This window comes from Chlorocebus sabaeus, chromosome 2, assembly GCF_047675955.1.
Source record: "Chlorocebus sabaeus isolate Y175 chromosome 2, mChlSab1.0.hap1, whole genome shotgun sequence".
In the NCBI taxonomy this organism is placed as follows: Eukaryota; Metazoa; Chordata; class Mammalia; order Primates; family Cercopithecidae; genus Chlorocebus; species Chlorocebus sabaeus.
The window spans coordinates 90,313,129-90,339,199 of NC_132905.1; the positions used below are offsets into that span (position 1 = coordinate 90,313,129).

At 47.0% G+C, this 26,071-nt stretch overlaps 1 protein-coding gene and 1 non-coding gene across 2 annotated transcripts in view; one reads left to right on the plus strand and one right to left on the minus strand.

Moving 5' to 3' along the window:
- The window catches only part of DOP1B (DOP1 leucine zipper like protein B), a 122,137-nt gene that overhangs the window by 77,811 nt on the left and 18,255 nt on the right, over positions 1–26,071 (plus strand). The window contains exons 19-26 of the mRNA XM_037984775.2: positions 4,241–5,870; positions 6,715–6,826; positions 7,583–7,771; positions 10,621–10,743; positions 12,172–12,309; positions 18,647–18,702; positions 21,151–21,255; positions 21,353–21,419. Coding sequence (XP_037840703.2) covers positions 4,241–5,870; positions 6,715–6,826; positions 7,583–7,771; positions 10,621–10,743; positions 12,172–12,309; positions 18,647–18,702; positions 21,151–21,255; positions 21,353–21,419 — 2,420 coding nt within the window. The remainder of the gene's footprint in view (positions 1–4,240; positions 5,871–6,714; positions 6,827–7,582; positions 7,772–10,620; positions 10,744–12,171; positions 12,310–18,646; positions 18,703–21,150; positions 21,256–21,352; positions 21,420–26,071) is intronic.
- Positions 16,741–16,845, minus strand: LOC119619524 (small nucleolar RNA U13). Its single transcript, XR_005235990.2, has one exon. It is a non-coding gene; the product is annotated as a small nucleolar RNA U13 (small nucleolar RNA).

Here is a 26,071-nt window from a genome sequence, read left to right on the forward strand (position 1 = left end):
TCTGCCTAGCAAGCTCACTTCAAGGATAGTTATAAGCTAACACTGTTCGAGAAGTTGAAACCAAAGGAATAGACTCCAGACACCCCAACTCCGGAACAAGGGGTGTAGTAGAAAAGAAAGGACAAATGTCTGTATTTAGCCAGTTTTTGTTTTTTCTTTTGACGCAGCTACAAGGCCACCAGCTATGCAAGGCCACAAGTTATGCCAAGTCATCAGTTATGCTATAGATTACGTGACCTGTCATATGATTAACTGCTTTTGTTTTGCTTCTGTAAGCCTGCTTGTAAAAACCCCGCCGCTCTGTTCAATGCTCAGTTTTTTGGATGTGAATCCACTGAGCCAGTGCATAGCATAAAATAAACATCCTCCTATTTTCTCATATCCGTCTCTCTAGTCCTCAGTTTCCCACAACAAGCTTGCTGGGTTATAAATATCCTGTGTTTATCTCAGTCTTGTGTGTGTGTGTGTGAGAGACAGAGTCTCGCTCTGTCACCCAAGCTGGAATGCAGTGGCATGATCTCAGCTCACTGCAGCCTCCACCTCCTGGGTTCAAGTGATTCTCCTGCTTCAGCCTCCTAAGTAGCTGGGATTACAGGCATGTACCACCACGCCTAGCTAATTTTTTTTTTTTTTTTTTTTTTGGTATTTTTAGTAGAGACAGGGTTTCACCATGTTGGTCAGGCTTGTCTCGAACTCCTGACCCCCAATGATCTGCCCGCCTCGGCCTCCTAAATTGCTGGGATTACAGACATGAGCCACCTCTCCTGGCTGTCTCAATCTTATCTTACAGAGAGAAGCAGCCCATCAGCTAAGTAAGCAGAGGTATATTAAATGGCTTCCTGTCTTTATAAGGCTCCTGGCCTAAACCTCTAACCTCTGGTTTTTCTTTAGGGGAAAAGCTGGCTGCCCTATCAAATAGGCCCTATCAAATTTTATTGTTCCACATTTTAAGAAAGTAAAACTGAAGTGTAAACAAAGAACCTTCTTAAAAGTTTGGCTACAATTCATGGCAGCTACATTTTTTAGTATTTCTTTTCTATTTTAAGAGGAAAGCTCTATCTCCATAGTTCCTTGGGCTTTATTATTATTATTATTATTATTATTTATTTTTTGAAGAAGAAGAAGAGTCTCACTCTGTCACCCAGGCTGGAGTGCAGTGGCGTGATCCCAAGTCACTGCAATCTCTGCCTCCCAGGTTCAAGCGATTCTCCTGCCTCAGCATCCTGAGTAGCTGGGATTACAGGCGCTGGCCACCACAGCCAGCTAATTTTTTGTATTTTTAGTAGAAACGGGGTTTCACCATGTTAGCCAGGTTGGGTCTTGAACTCCTGACCTCAGGTGATCCATCTGCCTCAGCCTCCCAAAGCGCTGGGATTACAGGTGTGAGCCACCACGCCCAGCCTTAATTTTTGTATTTTTAGTAGAGATGGGGGTTTTGCCGTGTTGGCTAGACTGGTCTTGAACTCCTGAGCTCAAGTGTTCCGCCTGCCTCGGCCTCCCGAAGTGCTGGAATTACAGGTGTGAGCCACTGCGCCTAGACTTCCTTGGTCTTTAAAAGTCACCCAGCACTACCTTGCTGCTTCCTCTAATCTGTTTCCTGCTGACCACAGAAATAGTCTGCCACATCCAAGTAGGAGAAAATGTCTTTGCTCTGCCATTTTCTTTCTCTGAAAAAAATAAGTGTCCTGCTTACCCTACCCTACTTCTGTAATCCTGTAGAAATCTATTTTTAAAATACTGCTATGCACTTCAAGCAGCTCATCAATTTCTGATATTCTTCTTCCATTTTTGATCTTACTTAATGTCCATGACATAGATTTTTTTTAAAGCTCTTTTGTGTGCCTTTATCTTGTTTGATCATCCTAAAAACCTTATGAGAATGACAGTTTTGTTTTGTTTTTTTTTTAAGATAGAGTCTCGCTCTGTGGCCCAGGCTGGAGTGCAGTGGCGCAATCTTGGTTCATTGCAACCTCTGCCTCCCGGGTTCAAGCCATTCTCCTGCCTCAGCCTCCTGAGTAGCTGGGGTTACAGGCACGTGCCTCCACGCCCAGCTAATTTTTGTATTTTTAGTTGAGATGGGGTTTCACCATGTTGGCCAGACTGGTCTCAAACTCCTGGCCTCAAGTGATCCGCCCACCTCAGCCTCCCAAAGTGCTGGAATTACAGGTATGAGCCTCCATGCCCGGTTCATGGCATAGATTTATTGAACACTGCTTATTAAAAATGTTTGACAATATCAAAGACTTTTGACTCACTTCTTTTTTAAAAAAAAAAATAGGCAGTGGTCAGTGGCCTATTTGACTTCTCCTAAAAGAGACTTGAATATTTAAAAGTGTCATATGTTTTCTGACTATAGAAGTAGTAACATGCTTATTTTTAAAATGGAAATAATGAGGACATAAAAACCTAAATGGGGCCAGGCGCGGTGGCTGAAGACTGTAATCCCAGCACTTTGGGAGGCCGAGACGGGCGGATCACGAGGTCAGGAGATCGAGACCATCCTGGCTAACACGGTGAAACCCCGTCTCTACTAAAAAATACAAAAAACTAGCCAGGCGAGGTGGCAGGCGCCTGTAGTCCCAGCTACTCGGGAGGCTGAGGCAGGAGAATGGCGTGAACCCGGGAGGCGGAGCTTGCAGTGAGCTGAGATCTGGCCACTGCACTCCAGCCTGGGCCACAGAGCGAGACTCCGTCTCAAAAAAAAAAAAAAAAAAAAAACCCTAAATGGAAGTCCTTTGTAAAGCTAGTTGATAGAACTAGGGATTGTTAATGGTTTGGCAGGTAGTCTTCCAGACTTTCCTAGTGGCTGTGTATTATACATATTCTCTCCTAACTGGGCTCATTCTATACAATACTCTTCTGCTGCTTGATTTTTTTTCCTTTCTTTCTAGAGACAGGGGTCTCACTCGGTTGCCCAAGCTGGAGTACAGTGACGCCATCATAGCTCACTGTAGTCTCGAACTCCTGGGCTCAAGAGACCCTCCAGCCTCAGCCTCCCGAGTAGCTGGGACTACCAGTGTGTGTCACCATACCTAGATAGCTTTTAAATTTTTTGTAGAGGTGGTGTTTTTCCATGTTGCCCAGGCTGGTTTGGAACTCTTGGGCTCAAGCAATCCTCCTACCTTGGCCTCCCAAACAATCCTCCTACCTTGACCTCGCACAGTATTGGGATCACAGGCATAATCCACTGTACCTGGCTTGATTTTTTCTTTCTTTTTTTTTTTGGGAGACAGAGTCTCACTCTTATGAGACAGAGTCTTGCCCAGTCTGGAGTGTAGTGGCGTGATTTCAGCTCACTGCAGCTTCCGTTGTTCAGGTTCAAGTGATTCTCCTGTCTTAGCCTCCCACGCTGGGACTACAGGCATGCACCACCACCTCCAGCTAATTTTTGTATTTGTAGTAGATGGGGTTTCTCCATGTTGGCCAGGCTGGTCTCAGACTCCTGACCTCCGGTGATCTGCCCGCCTAGGCTCCCAAAGTGCTGGGATTACAGGCATGAGCCACCGTGCCACCACACCCGGCCTCCAGTTTGTCTTTATACACACATGACATTTCGGTGAATATCCACATCCTTATGGCTTTGAAAGTCTTCTGCTGACATTTCTGCAGGATACATTTCTGTTTTTTGTTTTTTGAGATGGAGTTTTGCTCTTGTTGCCCCGGCTGTAGTTCACTGGCACAATTTCAGCTCACTGCAACCTCTGCCTCCTGGGTTCAAACGATTCTCCTGCCTCAGCCTCCCGAGTAGCTGGGATTACAGGGGACCGCCACCATGCCCAGCTAACTTTTTGTATTTTTAGTAGAGACGGGGTTTCACCATTTTGGCCAGGCTGATCTCAAACTCCTGACCTCAGGTGATCCACCTGCCTTGGCCTCCCAATTGCTGGGATTACAGGTGTGAGCCACCGTGCCCTGCCAGGATACATTTCTTGAAAGGGAATTCCTAGGAAAAAATAATACGTGTTTTTAAAAATTGCTGCCCCCAAAGAGTTATGATACTTAAGTTTACTATAACAATGTAATTAAATGATCCCATCCTTGAATGTTCTGTAAAACCTATCCACCTTCCTTTGTCTGCTTTTGTCTGTAATATAACCCGGACTCTGGTGGTGGTGGTTCATGTGAGAGTTTTAGGAAGATTAATCTTTCTGTCTGGCTTTAAGACAAAGACCGCCCTACAGCTAATGTGTCACAGCTGAGCCTTCTGTTCTAAAGTCATTTGTCATCTTGTCATTTTCAGATGACTGGCACCATTGGTTTAACAGGAAGAAAACCTCTTTCAGAGAGGCATCTGTAGGGCCCGAGCCTCAGGAGAGCGGCTCTGAAGAGCACCTGCCTCTGAGCCAGTTCACCACGGTGGACCGTGAAGCCATTTGGGCCGAAGTGGAGAAGGAGCCCGAGAAGTACCCGCCACTAGGCGAGCTGAGCGAGGAAGAGCTGCCCTACTACGTGGAGCTTCCGGACAGGACGGCCCACGGCGCCCCGGACAGCAGCGAGCACACCGAGTCCGCAGACACGAGCTCCGGCCATACGGACAGCGAGAACACGTCCTCCTTCTCCTCCCCTTCCCATGACCCGCAGGAGCTGAGCAATGAAGAGAACTGCTGTGCGCCCATCCCCATGGCGGGCAGGGCATACCCCAAGCGCTCGGCCCTGCTGGCGGCCTTCCAGTCAGAAAGCTTCAAGGCTGGGGCCAAGTTAAGCCTGGTGCGGGTGGACTCGGACAAGACGCAGGCTTCTGAGTCGTTCTCCAGCGATGAGGAGGCCGACTTGGAGCTCCAGGCCCTCACTACGTCCAGGCTGCTGAAGCAGCAGCGGGAAAGGCAGGAGGCCGTCGAGGCCTTGTTCAAGCACATCCTGCTCTACCTGCAGCCCTACGACTCTCGGCGGGTCCTCTATGCTTTCTCGGTGCTGGAGGCTGTGCTCAAAACCAACCCTAAGGAGTTCATCGAGGCCGTGTCCAGGACTAGCATGGACACCAGCTCCACCGCGCACCTCAACCTCATCTCCAACCTCCTGGCTCGCCACCAGGAGGCCCTCATTGGCCAGAGTTTCTACGGAAAGCTCCAGACCCAGGCCCCCAATGTGTGCCCCCACTCTCTGCTCCTGGAGCTGCTCACCTACCTCTGCCTGAGCTTCCTGCGCTCCTACTACCCCTGCTATTTGAAGGTCACGCACCGAGACATTCTCGGCAACCGGGACGTGCAGGTCAAAAGTGTCGAGGTTTTGATCAGGATCATGACGCAGCTGGTCTCGGTGGCCAAGTCTTCGGAAGGGAAGAACGTGGAATTCATCCACAGCTTGCTGCAGAGGTGCAAAGTTCAGGAGTTCGTCCTGCTCTCCCTGTCGGCGTCCATGTACACAAGCCAGAAGCGCTACGGGCTGGCCACCACCCACCACGGCAGGACCCTGCCAGAGGACAGCCTCTTTGAGGAGAGTCTCATCAACTTGGGTCAGGACCAGATCTGGAGTGAGCACCCACTGCAGATTGAGCTGCTGAAGCTGCTGCAGGTGCTGATTGTCTTGGAGCACCACCTAGGCCGGGCCCACGAGGAGGGGGAAAACCAGCCGGACCTGTCCCGGGAGTGGCAGAGAGCCCTGAACTTCCAGCAGGCCATCAGCGCCCTGCAGTACGTGCAGCCCCACCCCCTCACCTCCCAGGGGCTGCTGGTCTCTGCGGTGGTGAGGGGTCTGCAGCCCGCCTACGGCTACGGCATGCATCCCGCCTGGGTGAGCTTGGTCACACATTCCTTGCCCTACTTCGGAAAGTCCCTGGGCTGGACAGTGACACCCTTTGTTGTCCAGATTTGCAAAAACTTGGATGACTTGGTCAAGCAGTATGAAAGCGAATCTGTGAAGCTCTCTGTCAGGTGCGTTGTGCTCTTTGTGACATGTTTATTGCTTTAGTGATGGTTTTTATAACGAATGACTGTTTTGCCACAGATGTCGGTTGAAGGATAATTTCATCCCACCGAGAAGCCTGTTTAGCATTGTCAAGAAGGGTAGCGAGCAACTAAATGTTCTGATATTTTATTTTATATTATTTTATTTTATTATATTTTATTTTATTTTAGATTTTATTTTATTTTATTTATTTTTGAGACAGAGTCTCTGTCACCTAGCCTGGAGTGCAGTGGTGTGATCTCAGCTCACTGCAACCTCTGCCTCCCAGGTTCAAGCAATTCTCCTGTCTCAGCCTCCCAAGTAGCTGGGAGTATAGGCGCCTGCTGCCACACCTGGCTAATTTTTTGTATTTTAGTAGAGACAGGGTTCCACCGTGTTGCCCAGGCTGGTCTTGAACTCCTGAGCTCAGGCAATCCACCTGCCTTGGCCTCCCAAAGTGCTGAGGCGCTAGAGTGAGCCACAGTGCCCAGCCCTGATCCTTTATGTTAAATCCACATAGGTATCGAGTCTAGCTCAGTGTTGCAGGGCATGTCAGCTGCTCTCTACTATTTTTGCAAAACAGAAATAAAAATGTGAATCATCTTCACAGAAATTCTAAAACATTGAAACTATTTTTCCAAAGTGACTATATGAATGTAAAATTGCACAAAGGATGGTTAACATTATTATAATGATATTCCATGACGAGAGCTCCAGTTTATTTGAGATGGTGATCTCTCTCTAGTTCCGGTGTTTATATGTAGGATTAGAAACCCTTATGGCCTCATTCTTTAAAAATTCTCAAACCAATTTCTCTTTTCTTCACCACAGCACAACCTCCAAGAGGGAAAATATTTCTCCAGATTATCCACTCACCCTTTTAGAAGGTCTGACGACTATTAGTCATTTTTGTCTTTTGGAACAAGCCAACCAAAACAAAAAGGTAAATTTTTTTTTTTCCTGAGTTCAAGGCAATTTTCATGTATTTTTTTGTCTTTGGTTTATGACTGTTTCAAATAAGTAGCATATGTATGTAATGTATGTAACTAATGTGCATATGGAAGTAATGTAAATGTGTATGCAAATATTACATAAGTCATGTACACATGTATGCAAATGCATGTGTGTTAGCAATGCAAGTGTATATGCAAATGCGTATGCAAATGCATGTATATAATTAACGCAAATGCATGTGTATAAGTAATGTATGTATGTCAGCCATGAAAACATAGTTTTCTTCCTGCTGGCAATCCCTGTGCCAGCACTGTGCCCATTGTTCCATTTAGTAGCCTATGAGATAACATATAAAGCCACTTGTTTGATTTTTAGGCTTATAGTCATCTTTTTCCACATATTTTTTACTTTTTGTCATAGTGTTCGTGAAATCTGAGTTGGCAGACATTTTAGCTGTCGGTTATTCTACCCTGTCTGGGATTAAGTCTTAGAATCCATCTAACACTTTGGTTGAGTGGTTGAAAAGTTTGTAATTTGGAACATCAGACTCACAGCTGTCTCTGTGAAAGAGAACCATGGGTTGAAATGCACAGGGAAGCTTATTGCTCCCAGACCACCACATGTATGAGTTGCTTAGAAGAGACTCCAACAGCCCAGACTTAATCCCGCCAGCACTGCTGCCCTTGTGGGAAGAAAAACCATTCCATAGACAAAGCCGGCCTCATGTATTCATTTTAATTTTTAGACCATGGCCACAGGTGATCCTGCCAACTTGAGGAATGCCAGAAATGCCATCTTGGAAGAGCTGCCTCGAACTGTTAACACCATGGCCCTTCTCTGGAATGTTCTCAGAAAGGAGGAGACTCAAAAGAGACCTGTCGATCTCCTAGGGGCCACAAAGGGATCCTCTTCCGTTTACTTTAAAACCACCAAAGTAAGAGGATGTCTCTGTAGTTCTGTCATTTACTTGGTCTTGTATTGTTCCACCCAAAATAAATATGTATAGGAAAGTGTGCATAATAAACAGATGTGCTCAATGAAACCCAAGTCAGAGGTCAGAAGTAGAAATCTCTGGTTCGTTTGTTATCAGTAAGTTTCCTATACCTTAAATGGAGGAGTCCGAGTGGTTTCAGCCTGTTTTCTTCTAATTTTCCATTCACCTTATTTTGTAGTTAAACATAAAGTCTTGGCCGGGCACAGTGGCTCACACCTGTAATCTCAGCACTTTGGGAGGCCCAGGCGGATGGATCACCTGAGGTCGGGAGTTCAAGAACAGCCTGGCCAACATGGTGAAACCCTGTCTATACTAACAATACAAAAATTAGCCATGTGTGGTAGCACGTGTCTGTAATCCCAGCTCCTCAGGAGGCCGAGGCAGGAGAATCGCTGGAACCCAGTAAGCCAAGATCACACCACTGCACTCCAGTGTGGGCAACAGAGCAAAACCCCATCTCAAAAATAATAATAATAAATAAATAAATCAAATCTCTAGAGCTAGGCACGGTGGCTTATGCTTGTAATCCCAGCACTTTGGGAGTCCAAGATGGGTGATGCTTGAGCTCAGGAGTTCGAGACCAGCCTGGCTAACATGGCAAAACCCCATCTCTACAAAAAATACAAAAATTAGCTGGATATGGTGGCAGGCGCCTGTAGTCCCAGCTACTCAGGAGGCCGAGGCAAGAGGATTGCTTGAGCCCAGGAGGTGGAGGTTGAAGTGAGCTGAGATCATGCCAGTACACTCCAGCCTGAGCGACAGTGAGACCCTGTCTCAAAAAAAATAGTCTCCAGTGGTTCAAGGCGGGGGTACCTAGGTCCTCACCTCTAAATGATTTAGAGACCCAAGTCTTAAGTCTCTAGAGCATTTCTGCTGGACAGCTCATCTCTGTTCTGCTTTTAGTGGTGCCTATCAAACATGGCCCCATCAGTGTGGAATGTCAGGGTGCCTTTGAGTTCTTAAACCAAAAATGCACAACCATGAATATTTATATTATAGTTTAGTCTTCTTCCATTTTCAGTGTCTGCCTCAGAAGGCCGTAGGCGCAGGACTCGGTCGCTCACCATCTGTGTTACTGTGTGTGGTGTCTCAGAATTATCTGCCACATCTGACATCAGTTGAGTGCCCCCAGGTGCCATCTGTGGCCTCAGGGATGAGCCTTGCCATCCTGCGTTTAGGTACCATGGTGCACAGGTGGCCTCCAGACATTCTGTCGATTCCAAGGGTGCCCTAGAAGGGAGTTCTGTATTTCAAGCTTCTACAAGAACCTGCTCTTAAAAAGATTCAGAAAACCTTTTTTCTCACTCAGAAAAAAAAGATTTTCTAAACCTTTTTTAGAGGAACTTCCTGTAGCACTCAGGCTCTCTGAGCCTTCATTTCCTCTTCTGTTAAACCAGGCTGTGGCTAGCATCCTATCCTGATGGGTTGATGGAAAGAGTAATTACGATAAAGTCTGATGCTCATTGGGCATTTAACTCCTAGCCCTCCCTGAGGAACTCGGGGCTGAGAAGCGGGATCCCCTATTAGTCCCTCTAGAGCGGAAACCATGGTGGAAAGGAGGGGACAGCTCCATGCTGGCTCAGTTGTATCTAATGTGGAATAAACATGGGCAGTTGACACAGGAAGCGCTGGGTAAATCCGTCCCTTCGACAAGACGTTTTGTGCCTGCTGCCAAGCACCAGGCTCTCTTGCTTTACCAGGGGACAAGAGAGATGAAGTCCCTGCCCCCTGGCCGTGGCAGACATTAATGGGCAGTGTAATAACGATGTGAGCAAGGCTTCAGAGAAACGCAGGGTTTCCTGAGAATGTGTGAACAGGAGCCCTGGCCTGGTCTGGGGTTCCTGAGGCAGCGTGACTTAGCTGAGGCCCCAGGTGGAGAGGATTTAACTAGGGTGGGCATTTCAGGCTGGGAGAGCAGCAGGATTTACAGAGCGAGGAACGTGGCAGGAACACAGAGAAATTCGTCAGTAGCAAAGCGGAAGGTGGTGAGTGACATCGGGACCATGTTACAGGTTTAATTAAATTGATTACATGATAAAATTAGTTAAATGGTGCTTATTTCTGGAAATTGAGCAAGAACTTTCCTAATGAATATAAGCCCTCCATCGCAGCTGATGGAGTCAAGCTGAGGCTGTGGGATTTCTAGATGGAAACAGTGCTGCAAAGCCTTGCCAGCCTTCCTGCAAGACCCCTGCTGTGTTCACAGCAGCAAGGGTGAAACTCATCATCTCCCGAGACGCTCCTAGCCAGTTGTGCTGGCCCTCGCTCTTTCCACCTGGCCAATCGAGCTGGCCATCCGTCTCTCCATCTGGCCAATTGAGCTGGCCATCCCTCTTTCCACCTGGCCAGTCGAACTGGCCATCCGTCTCTCCACCTGGCCAATCGAGCTGGCCATCCGTCTCTCCATCTGGCCAATTGAGCTGGCCATCCCTCTTTCCACCTGGCCAGTCGAACTGGCCATCCGTCTCTCCACCTGGCCAGTCGAGCTGGCCGTCCGTCTCTCCACCTGGCCAGTCCAGCTGGCCATCCGTCTCTCCACCTTGGCCGCTCACTGCTCCTTTCCCCCGGCATGACACGCCACCATCACACATCCGACTCCTTCCGGAAAGGGTTCTGATTCCTCCCTTTGCTGGGATCCACCCGTCAGGGAAGCACCTCAGCACAGCATTGGGCGCGAACATGACAGGGTCCTTGATCTCGGGAATGGACAGCAAGTGCTGGTTCAATGAATGGGATGCCGTAGCCCAAATATTACCCCACAGTGACTTTTTTTTTTTCCTGTTTTCTAGACCATAAGACAAAAAATTTTAGACTTCTTAAACCCCTTGACGGCCCATCTTGGGGTTCAGTTGACAGCAGCTGTTGCGGCAGTGTGGAGCAGAAAGAGAGCCCAACGTCACAGTAAGATGAAGGTAAAGTTTAAAAAGTTAGAGGAGCAGTTAAACTTACCGTGACAAAGAAATACCACAGAATCATGTGGAATCAAAGGTGACATTGGAGGCCAGCATGGGAAACTATTGAGTTGATTTAATCATTTTATCGATTTGAGATGGAGTCTCTCTCTTGTCACCCAGGCTGGAGTGCAGTGGTGCGATCTTGGCTTGCTACAACCTCCACCTCCTGGGTTCAAGCGATTCTCCTGCCTCAGCCTCCCAAGTAACTGGAATTGTAGGTGCCCACCACCATGCCCAGCTAATTTTTGTATTTTTTAGTAGAGACAGGGTTTCACCATGTTGGCCAAGCTGGTCTCGTACTCCTGACCTCGTGATCCGCCCACCTCGGCCTCCCAAGGTGCTGGGATTACAGGCGTGAGCCCAAAGATTAATTTCAGTTTGCATTTTGCCCATTCTTTATCCACTTGACTGGTCCATCATGAAGTCCTGCAGGGGTTGGCCTACCTTTTTCAACCTCAGTCCTCTTTGTTCCCTCCCACCCCTGCTCCATCCCCTGCTCAGGGTCTGCTGCTGCACCTCCTGGACACTCCCCCAATGCTCAGCCTCTGTGGCTGACATGGGCGCCTGTTCTCTGAGGAAGGGTCAGTGGTCGGTGTCCGATGCCACCCTCCTGAGCGCCTGTGGGCTCCTTCCCTGGTGAGGAGCCTGGCGCTAGTTGTTTTTCTTCCAAATGCCCGTAACCAGGGTGTGCAGACTTATGTCATCAAAAGTATGCCTCCCATACCAGGGCTTTCCTTCCAAGGCCAGCAAATGGGAGGCTGGTTTATCTGTTTTTCCTTCCTGTCTTCATATTTTTGATTCCACCGCTTGTTTCCTTCAAATTTAGTATATATGTTTCTAAAATGCTTTCTACTAAATTCAAACATACCACTATTACAGCCCCATCAGGGACTGAACCTTTTATTCCTAATTTGTATCAAATTATGTTGTTCCCATGGGTGGAGCCTTTACTTAGTTCAATAGGAAAGGTTTGTTTAAGAGATTAAAACAGACTGGGCGTGGTGGCTCACACCTGTAATCCCAGCACTTTGGGAGACCCAGGCGGGCAGATCACCTGAGATCAGGAGTTTGAGACCAGCCTGGCCAACATGGCGAAACCCTGTCTCTACTAAAAATACAAAAATTAGCCAGGCATGTTGGTGGGCACCTGTAATCCCAGCTACTCAGGAGGCTGAGGCAGGAGAATCGCTTAAACCTGGGAGGCAGAGGTTGCAGTGAGCCAAGATCACGCCACTGCACTCCAGCCTGGGTGACAGAGCAAGACTCTGTCTCAAAAAAAAAAAAAAAGATGAAAGCAGATTGATTTCTCCAGGGACGGCTACTATAGAATACTTTTTGTACATCATCCTTATTTAAGCTTTCAAGGAATTTTTTTTTTCTTGGCAGATTATCCCAGCGGCGAGTGCATCCCAGCTGACCCTTGTCGACTTGGTGTGTGCACTCAGCACCCTGCAGACTGACACGTTGCTGCACCAGGTGAAGGAGGTGGTGAAGCGGCCACCCCAAGTCAAAGGGGGTGACGAGGTGAGGAGCCTGGGGAATCCTCTGGGCTTCTGTAGATGAGTGGGTGGCATTCGTCATAACTCTACTTCCTTATAAATTGTGTTTGGGAGGGAAAGATAGGTAACAAGAGTGAGTGGGACTGCTTGGGGTAGTGAAGTGGAGGTGCTGTTTGCTGTGCTTTGGGGGAGACCTATGAAGGTTTGGTGCTTCTTTTTTAAGGTGGGAACTGCCTGAGGTCAGGGGCTGTCATCCCTGTACCCTGCTGCTGAGGACACTGCCTGGTACACGCCTTCTGGGCACTAAATGGAATAAAATCTTTAGAAAGGGGAAAGGGCACCTGCCTCAAGGAACTTGCAGCTGTAAAGATGTCAAAGATGAACAAAACCAGACTCTAGTGAAAGGTGGTAAAGACAGATGTGATTCAGTAACCACTGCGGTAAGGGAAAGTGCTGGGTTCAGTTTAGATTTGTGTGGAGATGACTGGGAAAGGATGAGGGAGGAGGGAGGGGAAGGAGCAGGGGTTTAAGGAGAGTTGGAGAAGTAGAAAATTACAAAAGAGCAGGCAGGGAGGCTGCTCAGTCCATAGATGTGATTAGGCCATCTGGGTTTGCTAACTGGGGCTTATCCAAATGAGGTTCCTACCCTCCCACAGAGGCTGGGAGATCAAGACTCTGTCTTTCTCAGTGATTCTGTTTCAAAGGGATGGCTCCCAGGTCCTTGAGAAACACATTCCTAGGCTGTGGGAGACACATACACATCTCAAAGGGACAGAGAAAGTATTTGTCATTGTAAACTTAAAATGCTCTGAGAAAGGGAGGTCAGGGGCCTCTCTGCAGGTGTTGGCAGGAACAAACAGTAGATTCTTTGGCAACCTTGAGCTTTCTTGGGCAGGCGTTTGAAGAGGACTGGTGTCCCCATCCTAGGGATCCATGCTGGTGTTGTTTGCTCAAGTCCCTTGGTGTGGGGGTGGACAGAATCATTTGGCAAGCAGAGGGCTCAGAGGAGCCTAGCTAGAGTCAGCTCAAGGAGAGAGTCTTTGTCAAGGGCAAACTAAAATTTGCGTCCCTTTTTTTTTTTTTTTTTTTTTTTTTTTTGAGACAGTGTCTCACACTGTCATCCAGGCTGGAGTGCAGTGGTGCGATCTCATCTCACTGCAACCTCCACCTCCTGGGCTCAAGTGATTCTTGTGCCTCAGCCTCCCGAGTAGCTGGGAGTGCAGGTGCATGGAAGTCTCACTTTGTCACCCAGGCTGCAGTGCAGTGGCACAATCACAGCTCACCATAGCCTCGACCTCCCGAGGTTCAAGTGATCTTCTCAAGTAGCTGAGACCACACGTGCACACCACCACGCCTGACTAATTTTTATATTTTTTGTAATGACAGGGTTTGCCATGTTGCCCAGACTGGTCTGGAACTCCTAGGCTCAAGCAATCCTCCCGCCTCAGCCTCCCAAAGTGCTGGGATTACGGGCGAGAGCCACCATGCCTGGCTGCATAATTTTTTATAAAAGTAGAAAATAAATGTCAGAGAACATAAGTCATGATAGACACTCTGAGAAAGAGATTTCATCTGGCTGCTGTGAAACAGAAACCTTCAGGGTGATGTCATTGAACCAAGAAGTTCCTTGTAATTTTTCTGCTCAATTTCATTACAGCAGCCTGGAGGGCCCATATCGTCTAGAGAGCTTCTTCAGTTATACACAGTGGATTTAAAACAGGGCAAGCTGTGTGGTTTAATATTTGCATTCCCTTAGAGTCTTCTGTTTTTGTTTTTACCAAAGCAGACTTCATCATTGAAAGCATCAGAGCTGTTTTGCTCTTAATTTAATAAAAACCAGGGATTTATTTCAATCTTGAAATAATTGCCTTTTGTCAAACAATTTAAAATCATACAGTTAGCAAAAATTTAAGAATAATCTAAATGAAAATTAGGGGGGCTGGGCATGGTGGCTCATGCTTGTAATCCTAGCACATTAGTCCAGGAGTTCAAGACCAGCCTGGGCAACATAGGGAAACACCGTCTCTACAATAAATTAAAAAATTAGCTGGGGGTGGTAGTGCACACTTGTAGTCCCAGCTACTTGGGAGGCTGAGGCAGGAGGATCAGTTGAGCACACGAGTATGAGGTTGTAGTGAGCTATGATGGAGCCATTGCACTCCAGCCTGGGTGACAGAGTGAGACCCTGTCCACAAAAAAGAAAATGTGTACAATGGAAAAGTGGTTATTAAAAAATACAGCTTTACTTGAACAGATATTTGTGTGCCGATGTTCATAGCAGCGTTATTCACAGCAGCCAAAAGACAGAAGAAATCCATGTGTGTATCAGTGGGTGTGCAGATAACAAAGTGAGATCTGTGCATGTAGTGGGTTAGTACTCAGCTTTAACAGGAATGAAATTCTGACACGTGCTACAACATGGATGTCAGATCCTTAACATGGATGAACCTTTTTTTTTTTGAGACGGATTCTCACTCTGTTGCCTAGGCTGGAGTGCAATGGTGCAATCTTGGCTCACTTGCAGCTCTGCCTCTTGGGTTCATGCCGTTCTCCTGCCTCAGCCTCCCGAGTAACTGGGACTACAGATGCCCACCACTGCACCCGGCTAATTTTTGTATTTTTAGTAGAGATGGGGTTTCACTGTGTTGGCCAGGATGGTCTTGATCTCTTGACCTCGTGATCCGCCCGCCTTGGCCTCCCAAAGTGCTGGGATTACAGGCATGAGCCCCCGCGCCTGGTGACATGGATGAACCTTGAAGACATTAAGTTGAATGAAGTAAGCCAGTCACAAGAGGACTAACACAGTTCTGTATCTGGGGAAAAAAAAAAAAGAAACTCAACTGTGTCCTCCCTCAACAACATAACAATCAACACTGAAGACCTCTTACCGCAGATATGCGGGGAGTTCTCCCCACTAGCAGGCAAGCAATTGAGTCCTCAGTGGACACCAGTTGGGTGTCCTCCAATTCGATTCCTACTCTATCTGCTTGGAGACAGTGTCAGATCCCACAGGGTGAGGACTCAGTCCCAAGAGCACCCTCGACTTCAGACACCAGTCACGAGTCCGGGCCTCTGGAACTTCTGACTGACTAGCTTCAAGTTGGGATTCCCACGAACCCCCTCTTTGGGTTCAATTAATTTGTCAGAACAGCTTGCAGAACTCCAGAAACACGTTTACTGGTTTATTATAAAGGCTACTACTAAGGATACAGATGAAGGGGTGCATAGGGCGAGGCATGGGGGAAGAGGTGCGGAGCTCCCATACCTTCCATGGGCACAGAACCTTCATGTGCTCTGCTCTCCAGAAGCTCACCAAACCCAGTCCTCTTGGGCCTCTTATGGAAACTTCATTAGATGGGCATGACTAAAGCATGGACAACCGTGTCGAAATGTGATTGGACAAAAAGAATGTGATCTAATACTTAATACAGTGACTGGGGAAACTCAGTAGGGCCTGCTTGTTCAGATTATTCTTGGCCTGTCTGCACAGCACTCCTTCCTCCAGAGTGTAGGACAGGACCCTCCCCAGAATGAGAGTCTTATGAACCATAGTCAGATTAGAGTCCTGCCTTGGGACAGGTAAAAGGAGGGCAGGAGTTATGAACCAAGAACTGGACAGAAACACATTAAAAAAATAGGTCGGTAGGCAGGAAGATAGGTAGGTAGGTAGGTAGGTAGATAGACAGATAGATAGATAGATAGAAGGTAGGTAGGTAGGTAGATGTAGGTAGGTAGGTAGATAGGTAGATGTAGGTAGGTAGGTAGGTAGATGTAGGTAGGTAGATAGATGTAGGTAGGTAGGTAGATAGATAGATAGAAGTAGGTAGGTAGATAGATGTAGGTAGGTAGGTAGATAGATAGATAGAAGTAGGTAGGTAGATAGATGTAGGTAGGTAGGTAGATAGATAGATAGATAGATAGAAGTAGGTAGGTAGATAGATAGAAGTAGGTAGGTAGATAGATGTAGGTAGGTAGGTAGATAGATAGATAGAAGTAGGTAGGTAGATAGATGTAGGTAGGTAGGTAGATAGATAGATAGAAGTAGGTAGGTAGGTAGATGTAGGTAGGTAGGTAGGTAGATGTAGGTAGATAGATAGATGTAGGTAGGTAGGTAGATATTATGATTTTAGAATGTTAAAGGGTGGCTCACTCCTGTAATCCCAACACTTTGGGAAGCCGAAGCAGGGAGATTGCTTGAGCCCAGAAGTTCAAGACCAGCCTGGGCAACAAAGTAAAACCCTGACTCCCCCCACCAAAAAAAAAAAAACAAAGCAAAAAAAATTAGCCAGGCATGGTGGTACCCACCTATAGCCTCAGCTACTTGGGAGGCTAAGGTGGGAGAATCACTTGAGCCAGGGAAGTTGAGGCTGCATTGAGCCAAGATCAACGCCACTGCACTCCAGTACAGAGCAAGACCCTGTCTCAAAACGAAAGAAAGACTTTTTTTTTTTCCTCACATCAGATGGGTCATGTGCCGACCATTGTAACAAGGCTTGAGGGTGGCACATCTCGCACATGCGCGTGAACACCCAGTCATCACACTCATGAACTACAGATGGATCAGAAGACTTCTTTTTCAGCCTCACATATGACGCAGGGCAGCCCCCTATAGATATGTCCAGGCCCCGAGGGCGTGGCCATTGGGCGTCACCCAGCTGGTTATCCTCCAGCCCCTGGTCTCTTCGTTCCAGTGTTGATCGACAATGCCCTATGCACACTGGGTGGTGTCGTGGAGGCTAAATAGTGAAAAAAACAGTTCCTGCCCTCAGTCCTCCTATATTCTAGGTTGGCAAAGAAGAGAGAAGAGAAGCGAAGCCATCCTAAAAAATAACAACACTGCGAGGCCAGGCTATGGAGCCGGCTCAGTAACACCACCGCGAGGCCGGGCTGTGGAGCCGGCTCAGTGCTTAAGGCACCAAATGTAAAAGGACCCGGATGACTCCCACAGTATTTCTTGGGGATCTGGCCCAGGTCTCCCAATCTCCCAAGAACGTATGGTCATCCTGTTGCCTTTCACTTTTTTTTTTTTTTTTTTTTGAGACGGAGTCTCGCTCTGTCGCCCAGGCTGGAGTGCAGTGGCCGGATCTCAGCTCACTGCAAGCTCCGCCTCCCGGGTTCACGCCAGTCTCCTGCCTCAGCCTCCCGAGTAGCTGGGACTAAGGCGCCCGCCACCTCGCCTGGATAATTTTTTGTATTTTTAGTAGAGATAGGTTTTCGCCATGTTGGCCAAGCTGGTCTTGAACACCTGACCTCAAGTGATCCACCCGCCTTGGCTTCCCAAAGTGCTGGGATTACAGGCATGAGCCACCACACCTGGCCTCCTTTCACTCTTGTCCATAAATGTTAGGAGTGGGAATGACACTCCACAGGGCGGTCTGTGCCACCGCAGGCTTGGTGGCCGTAGAACCACGGGGTTCTTCGAGGGACTGTCCTGAAGACAGCTCTGCAGAGGCTGTGACAGCCAGAGCGAGTGTTTTTAGGTTGTGTTCCTTCACATTACTTGAATTTCTACAAATACCTGCAATTTCTAGTCTTTCCTGGGCTATAAAGGAACTGGATTTTATCTAGCTGACTGGTTTTTGGCGGTTCAAATAACAAAACTACATTTTGTGGTTAGTTTAGTTAATTAATAGCTGCAAATAGCTTTTTACAAGCAAGGAGAGGGGGAAACGTGTGTTTTAGAACTTGTTTCCAAGTAGTTCCAGCCACAGGGTTTTTGGGGAAACTGTCTGGGCTGGGTTTGAAGTAATCTTCTAAACTAAGAATTAGAATTTTTTGGCTGGGTACGGTGGCTCTACTTGGCAGGCTGAGGCATGAGGATTGCTTGAACCCGGGAGGCAGAGGTTGCAGTGAGCTGAGATTGTGCTAGTGTACTCCAACCTGGACAACAGAGCAAGACTCTTGTGTCAAAAAGAAAGAGAAAGAGAGAGAAAGAAAGAAAGGGAGGGAGGGAGAGAAGAGGAGAGAAAGAAGCAAAAGAAGAATTAGAATTTTGTCTTGTCTCTTGGTAATCATATGCATTCTTTGGAGTCAAGACTAGCCCTAGCTCTCTGTTTGGGGAAGTTCAGTTACAATACTGATTTTCCCTAAATGCTTCCCGATGCCTGGAATGGAAGGGGGGTACACAGGGTGGGAGATCACTGTAGAAGTCTAAGGGGGCGCGAATGATTTGGGGGCTCCTAAGACACACTTCTTTTAATTGTACATGATGGACACTATCATGTCTGTTGTTTTATCTGAAAGATTCTTTAGTCGAAAACCTTTGCTTTGTTAGGCTATAGATCTGTTTCACTTTGTATCTGAGTTCTTTTTAGCCTTATTTCCCACCAACTTGGAGTAATTGATTTTACTTTCATTTTCAGAAATCGCCCCTAGTGGACATTCCTGTGTTGCAATTTTGCTATGCTTTTCTCCAAAGGTAATATAGTCTCCCGTCCTCTAAAAACTTCCTTAAATACAGATACTGTGGCAGTGAGCATGCATAATATCTCTGGTTTTATTTCTAGACTACTAGAGAGCCATAGTTCAGAAAATATCTTAAAGTTGTCATCATTTCTTCCCGAGGTATTGGTCTATACTTTTCCTTCTCCAGAGAGTTAACATCTTAAAATCTGTGCACTGTATCTCAAACACTTTATATGAGCAAAGCTTTATGTGAGGCCTATTAAACTTTAAAAGGCTCAGATTTGCATTAAATTGATACAGAAAAAGAAAAAATAAACACAGATAGGGAAGTGTTAAAGACCTCTTTTAGAAAAAGGAGAAATGGGCGGGGTGCAGTGGCTCACGCCTGCAATCCCAGCACTTTGGGAGGCTGAGGCAGGCCGATCACTTGAGGCCAGGAGTTTGAGACCAGCCTGGCCAACATGGTGAAACCCCGTCTCTACTAAAAATACAAAAATTACTTGAGCATGGTGGCAGGTACCTGTAATCCCAGCTACTCGGGAGGCTGAGGCAGGAGAATTGCATGAACCCAGGAGGCGGAGGTTGCAGTGAGCAGAGACTGCACCACTGTTCTCCAGCCTGGGTGACAGAGCAAGGCTCTGTCTCAAAAAAAAAAAAAAGGAGAAATGATTCTTTCTGGTGACGTTCTCAGTATGCCTTCCCGTGTTTGATGCAGAGAGGTTTCTGCTTTGATTTGCTAAGTTAATATAGATATTAGGTATCTTAGCTAACAGAGCATTAAAGAGGATTCCCCAGTTTTTCCCTATGAATGAAAAATAAACTTTACTGAACCTCATTCAGATCTTACAGTGGCCGCATTCCAGGCGCAGCTCTGTGTTGCTATAAATGAGGGTGAGGGGGCTGGGTGAGGTGGCTCATGCCTATAATCACGGCACTTTGGGAGACTGAAGTGCGTGGGTCACTTGAGGCCAGGAGTTTGAGACCAGCCTGGCCAGTGTGGTAAAACCCCATATCTACTAAAACTACAAAAAAAAATTAGCCAGGGCTTGGTGGTGTCATGCCTGTAGTCCCAGCTACTCAGGAAGCTGAGGCAGGTGAATCACTTGAACCCAGGAGGCAGAGGTTGACGTGAGCTGAGATCAGGCCACTGTACTGCAACCTGGGGGACAGAATGAGACTCTATCTCAAAAAAAAAAAGGGGGGGGAGGGGTAGTGAGGGAGGTATAGACCACTTCTTAGGGAAGCCTCAGTATCCCTACATAGCCATCAGGAGTCTCACTATAAATAACTCTGACAACCAGGCACAGGCTCCTTGGTTCACAGTTAACATTCTGTGGTTATTCCTACTCACCACATTCTGAAGTTGCAGGACGGTAAATCGAGGCCTCCTGGTAGATGACCAGGGTGGGGTTAAATTCAGACCGCTTCCCCTGTGAGCATCATTGTCGTTCTTTCCTCCAGGAGTTAAAGATGAGCCCGTCACTTCCCTCCTATGACAGCTAATACATGTTGTGTTGCTGGCGAATGTTGACTGTAGGGGCCTAAGGGATAGCCGAGCTTTCCTGGCAGCTGCAGGTTAGATTTGGTGATCCTCCTTTTACTGAGGAGGAACCACCTAGGTCACACAGTAGGTAGTAAGTTGGAGAACCAGGACTTGGACCTGGGACACTCTGACTGCAGTCTGAGCTTTCACTTCCTGAGCTGTGCTGTCTCGCTTTGGAGCAGTCATCTCAGAATCCTCATCCTGAGAGCTACAGAGGGGGTAGGCCAGTTTCCTGGTGAGTGTTCCGGGACCTAATGCTTTGCAGCCTTCCGACAGGTGATGCTCTGTTACCAGCCACTTTAGGGAAGCAGAATATCAGCTCTAGAAAGGCCTGAGAGATTAGCCAGGCACGGTGGCTCACGCCTGTACTCCCAGCACTTTGGGAGGCTGAGGCAAGTGGATTTACTTGAGTGCAGGAGTTCAAGACCAGCCTGACCAATTTGATGAAACCCCATCTCTACTAAAAATACAAAAAATTAGCCCGGTGTGGTGGCAGGCACCTGTAATCCCAGCTCGGGAGGCTGAAGAATGAGAATCACTTGAACCCGGTGGGGCAGAGGTTGCAGTGAGCCGAGATTACGCCACTGCACTCCAGCCTGGGCGACAGAGCAAGACTCTATCTTTAAAAAAAGGAAAGGCCTGAGAGATCAAGGTTGATCATCTAGTTTAAGGCTTTTATTTTACAGACAAGGAAACCAGGCAGCAGTAGGATTTCAGATTCCCAAACTCCAAGTGCTCCCCAGAATACCAAAGTTTAGCTTGTGTATATTATAATTTTTTAAAAAGAAAAAAAGGTCGGTGGGGTGTGCTGTTTACCCTTTGCTTTCCAACCGCCAGGATCTTAAATGTGCTTGTAAATAAATGTTGTGTTTTGACTTGTTCATGGTTAAGTGTTTTTCCTATCTTTTTAAAAAACAGGCTTCCAGTACCAGCCTTGCAAGAGAACTTTTCTTCACTGTTGGGAGTATTGAAGGAGTCTGTACAGTTGAATCTAGCCCCACCTGGGTATTTTCTGCTTCTCAGGTATCATGTCACCACATTGTCATTGTGTAATATTTTCTTTTGGCGCATATTTTATTTCTGCAGCATTTTTAATCTGAAGCTGACTGTCTCCCGACAGCATGCTGAATGACTTTGTAACAAGAACTCCCAACCTGGAAAACAAGAAGGATCTAAAAGACCTGCAGGTTTGTATATGAAAGAGGTTCAGCCAAATGATATTACCCCAGCAGTGCTGTCCTCCTTTGGGGGATATCAGATAGCAGATAGGCAAGAGACGTTGGACAGAATCTGAGGTTAGCTTTGCACTTGTTCTCAAGTCTTTCTTCCCCCCTTGCTGTCTCTGGAGAGTTCAGTCAGACCTGGGGCCCAGGTTTTCTCATGAAGGTTCTCGTGTAATGCTTGAGCAATCGATTGTGGAACTGACAGCTGGACCCCTCACCCTCCACGCTGTATGCAGATGTATGTGGACCTCACTGTGAAACATAAGTGGAATTAGAAATCTATCTCCCACCGGACGCGGTGGCACACACTTGTAATCCCAGCACTTCGGGAGGCTGAGGCGGGCAGATTGCTTAAGCTCAGGAGTTCGAGACCAATCTGGGTAACATAGTGAGACCTCATCTCTACAAAAATACAAAAATTAGCCTAGTGTGGTAGCTACACCTATAGTCCCAGCTACTCGGGAGGCTGAGAATCCCTTGAGCCTGGGAGGTTGAGGCTATAGTGAGCTGTGATCGTGCCACTGCACTTCAGCCTGGCAACAGAGACCCTGTCTCAAAAAAATAAAAAAAAGGAAGCTATCTCCATACATGGATATTTATTTTTTTTTTCTTTTGTTTTGGTTGGGGGGTGGGAGGTTGGACAGAATCTCACTCTGTCACCCAGGCTAGAGTGCAGTGGCATGGTCTCAGCTCACCGAAACCTCCACCTCCTGGGTTCAAGCAGTTCTCCTGCCTCAGCCTCCCAAGTAGCCGAGATTACAGACACACGTCACCACGCCTGGCTAATTTTTTGCGTTTTTAATAGAGACGAGGTTTCTCCATGTTGTCTGGTCTGGTCTCAGACTCCTGACCTCAGGTGATCCTCCTGCCTCGGCCTCCCAAAGTGCTGGGATTCCAGGCATGAGCTACCACACCCAGCCTCCATACATGGATTTCTTTCCTTAAATGCCTTATCTCCCATTATAACAGTAATATATGCTCATAAAAATTTGTTTAATACTGAAAAATAAAACTCATCCATAGGAGAAGGAAAATTCAGAGTGGAGTGCCAACTAATAAATATGGAAGTTATGATGAAGTTGGGATAATCACTATTTTGCAAACCATTATAGACCTTGATTCAGTTGGCTTTTCTATCATATTTATAGCCTTGGCGATACTACTGCTAATCTTTATGATCCCTGGCATTTGTGAAAGGTATATCCAGAAATAGCCTCAGGTCTGCAGTTCTGAATCACAAAAGTACTGTATAAAGCACAGTAGGCCGGGCACGGTGGCTCACACCTGCAATCCCAGCACTTTGGGAGGCCGAGGCGGGCGGATCACCTGAGGTCAGGGATTCGAGAGCAGCCTGGCCAACATGGTGAAACCCCACCTCTACTAAAAATACAAAAATTAGCCACGCGTGGTGGCGCACGCCTATAATCCCAGCTACTCAGGAGGCTAAGGCAGGAGAATCGCTTGAACCTGGGAGGCAGAGGTTGCAGTGAGCCGAGATCTCACCACTATACTCCAGCCTGGGTGACAAGCATGAAACTTGGTCTCAAAAAAAAAAAAATACCATAAAGCATAATTGGAAAATTCCGGTGCCTCCTCCTTTGGCCTTGACTTGTAGCCAGAGAAGAAAATATCATTACAGTGCTGATGCTGCCCGTCCAGGTGCTGGGACAGCACTTGCTCAGCTAAGCCCTCCCTGCTTTTGTGGCCTGTTGCCTGTAGCAGGCCCCTCTCTCTCCAGCCTGCCTGGAGAGGGCTCTGGCCACAGACATTCCCTCTGTTGTTGCAGCTGGCACGCCTCTTCTCTGCTCCTTTTGATTGAGGGGACCAGGTGGCATCTGCTTCTTTCTTTCTATCTCATGACACCTAGCATCCCCAACACTAATTCCTTCCTACTATTTTAAGCCACACCCTATACTTCTTCCCCACTAGGGATATAGAAAAAAACAAAGTGTGATTTTCCTACCACAGTCTCATAACATAGAATACTTCAGTGACTTCGTAACCAAACTGTGTGGGAATTTCTCCCCACCAGCAACCAAGCTAGTAGTTCTGCAGTGGACACTAGATAGGCGTCGTCCAGTTCCATTCAATTCTGGCATTCTCCACCTAGAGGTATCTTCAGATCCCGCAGGTTGAGGGCGCAGTCCCACAACACTGCCCCACCCCTTCAGATGCCAATCACAAGCCCCAAGTGTCTTCATCTGTGCTTCTGACAGACCAGCTCTAAATTGGAGTTCTCCCATTCACTCCTTGGGTTCTGTTAATTAGCTGGAGTGGCTCATGGAACTCAGGAAACACATTGAACAGTTTATTTTATTTATTTATTTATTATTTATTTATTTATTTATTTATTCATTTATTTATTTTGAGACGGAGTCTTGCTCTTGTTGCCAAGGCTGGAGTGCAATGGCACGATCTCAGCTAACTGCAACCTCCGCTTCCCAGGTTCAAGCGATTCTCTTGCCTCAGCCTCCCGAGTAGCTGGGATTACAGGCGCCTGCCACCATGCCTGGCTAATTTTTGTATTTTTAGTAGAGACAGAGTTTTGCCATGTTGGCCAGGCTGGTCTTGAACTCCTGACCTTATGACCTGGCTGCCTCAGCCTCCCAAAGTGCTGGGATTACAAGCATGAGTCACCGCACCCGGCTGACCAGTTTATTATAAAGGAGATTAGAAAGGATACAGATGAATCAATGATTAGGCAAGGGACGTGGGAAGGGGCACGGAGCTTCCATGCCCTCCTTGGGCACCATCTTCTAGGAACCTCCACATGTTTAGCCATCCAGAAGCTCATTCGAACCCAGTTACTTTGGGGTTTGTGGAAGCTTCATTACATAGATATGATGGATTAAATCATTGGTCATTGCTGATCAATTTAACCTTTAACCCCTCTCCCCTTCCTGGAGGTTGGGGAGCTGAAGTTATCTGGGGGTCCGCAGCCACAGTCATCTCAGTAGCATACAAAAAGACACATATTACTTTGGAGAGTCCAAGGAATTTAGGAGTTATAGCTGGGAAATGGGGAGAAAGGCCAAAAACATTTCCACAATATCACATTCATCCACTCAGTGCTTTCATTAGTCCTTACAGGAACTCCTCTAAGCCCCTAAACCCTTTTCCTGACTTTCCAGCCCTGCCTAAGTTAGCTGATTAGCCTGTTCCCTCAAGCGCACCCACCCAGCAGGCAGGTGTACCCTGCTTCACGCCTCAACACAACTGCTGAGCCTGGGAACCTTGTGGCACAGTTGAGGTCAGGATTATAAAATTCTCAGATGTCAAGGATTATAGCCACTCTTAGCTGATGACACTTGATGACACTGGCTGAGAAGCCAGCTTCAAGTTTGTCTCTCTAGCTACTAACCAGATTCTTTACTGATCATACTCCTGAGAGTGGATGACTCCTCACTTTACCCCACTGAGTCAGTTTAACTTATTGACCTTTATTTCTTGTTATATTATTGAAAGATGCATTTCTAGGAAGAACCTGTGGTCCTAGATAAACCAGAAAGCCAATCCACTGAATACAATTTATGGCTTTTTCATCACATGCTGTGATGACTTGCAATCTCTGTATATTTTACCTACATTGGCCAGTATAGTAGCCATTAGCCACAGATGGCTGTTGAGTACTTGAAGTGTGTCTAGTCTACAGTCTGGGCAACATAGGGAGACCTCGTCTCTACAAGAAATTTAAAAATTATCCAGATGTGGTGCCATGTGCCTGTAGTCCCAGCTACCCGGGAGCCTGAGGATGGCTTGAGCCCAGGAGGTCAAGGCTGCAGTCAGTCTTTTTTATTTTTATTTTTTTGAGATGGAGTCTTGCTCTGTTACTGGGGGAACCCACCCCCAGTATTTCAACGTAGGTTCTTCTGTTTTCCATAAGTGTTGGCCAGCTGATAAATAAAAAGAGACGGTATAAAGAGAGGAAATTTATAGTTGGGCCACTGGGGGTGACATCACATATCGGGAGGACTGTGATGCCCACCCAAGCCTCAAAACCAGCAAGTTTTTATTAAGGGTTTCAAAAATGGAGGGGGTGTAAGAACAGGGAGTAGGTACAAAGATCACATGCTTCAAAGGGCAAAAAGCAGAACTACTAATAAGGGTCTAACAGAGATCACATGCTTCTGAGGTAACAGGACAAAGGGCAAAAAGCAGAACTACTAATAAGGGTCTAACAGAGATCACATGCTTCTGAGGTAACAGGACAAAGGGCAAAAGCAGAACTACTGATAAGGATCCAACAAAGATCACAAGGCAAAGGGCAAAAGCAGAACTAGTGATAAGGGTCTATGTTCAGCAGTGCATGTATTATCTTGATAAACATCTTCAAACAGAAAACAGGGTTCCAAAGCAGAGAACCGGTCTGACCACAGATTTATCAGGGTGGAGTTTTTCCCCACCCTAATAAGCCTGAGGCTACTGCAGGAGACCAGGGCGTATCTCAGTCCTTATCTCAGCCGAATAAGACAGACACTCCCAGAGTGGCCGTTTATAGACCTCCCCCCAGGAACGCATTCCTTTCCTAGGGTGTTAATATTAATATTCCTTGCTAGGAAAAGAATTTAGCAATATCTCTCCTACTTGCACATCCATTTATAGGCTCTCTGCAAGAA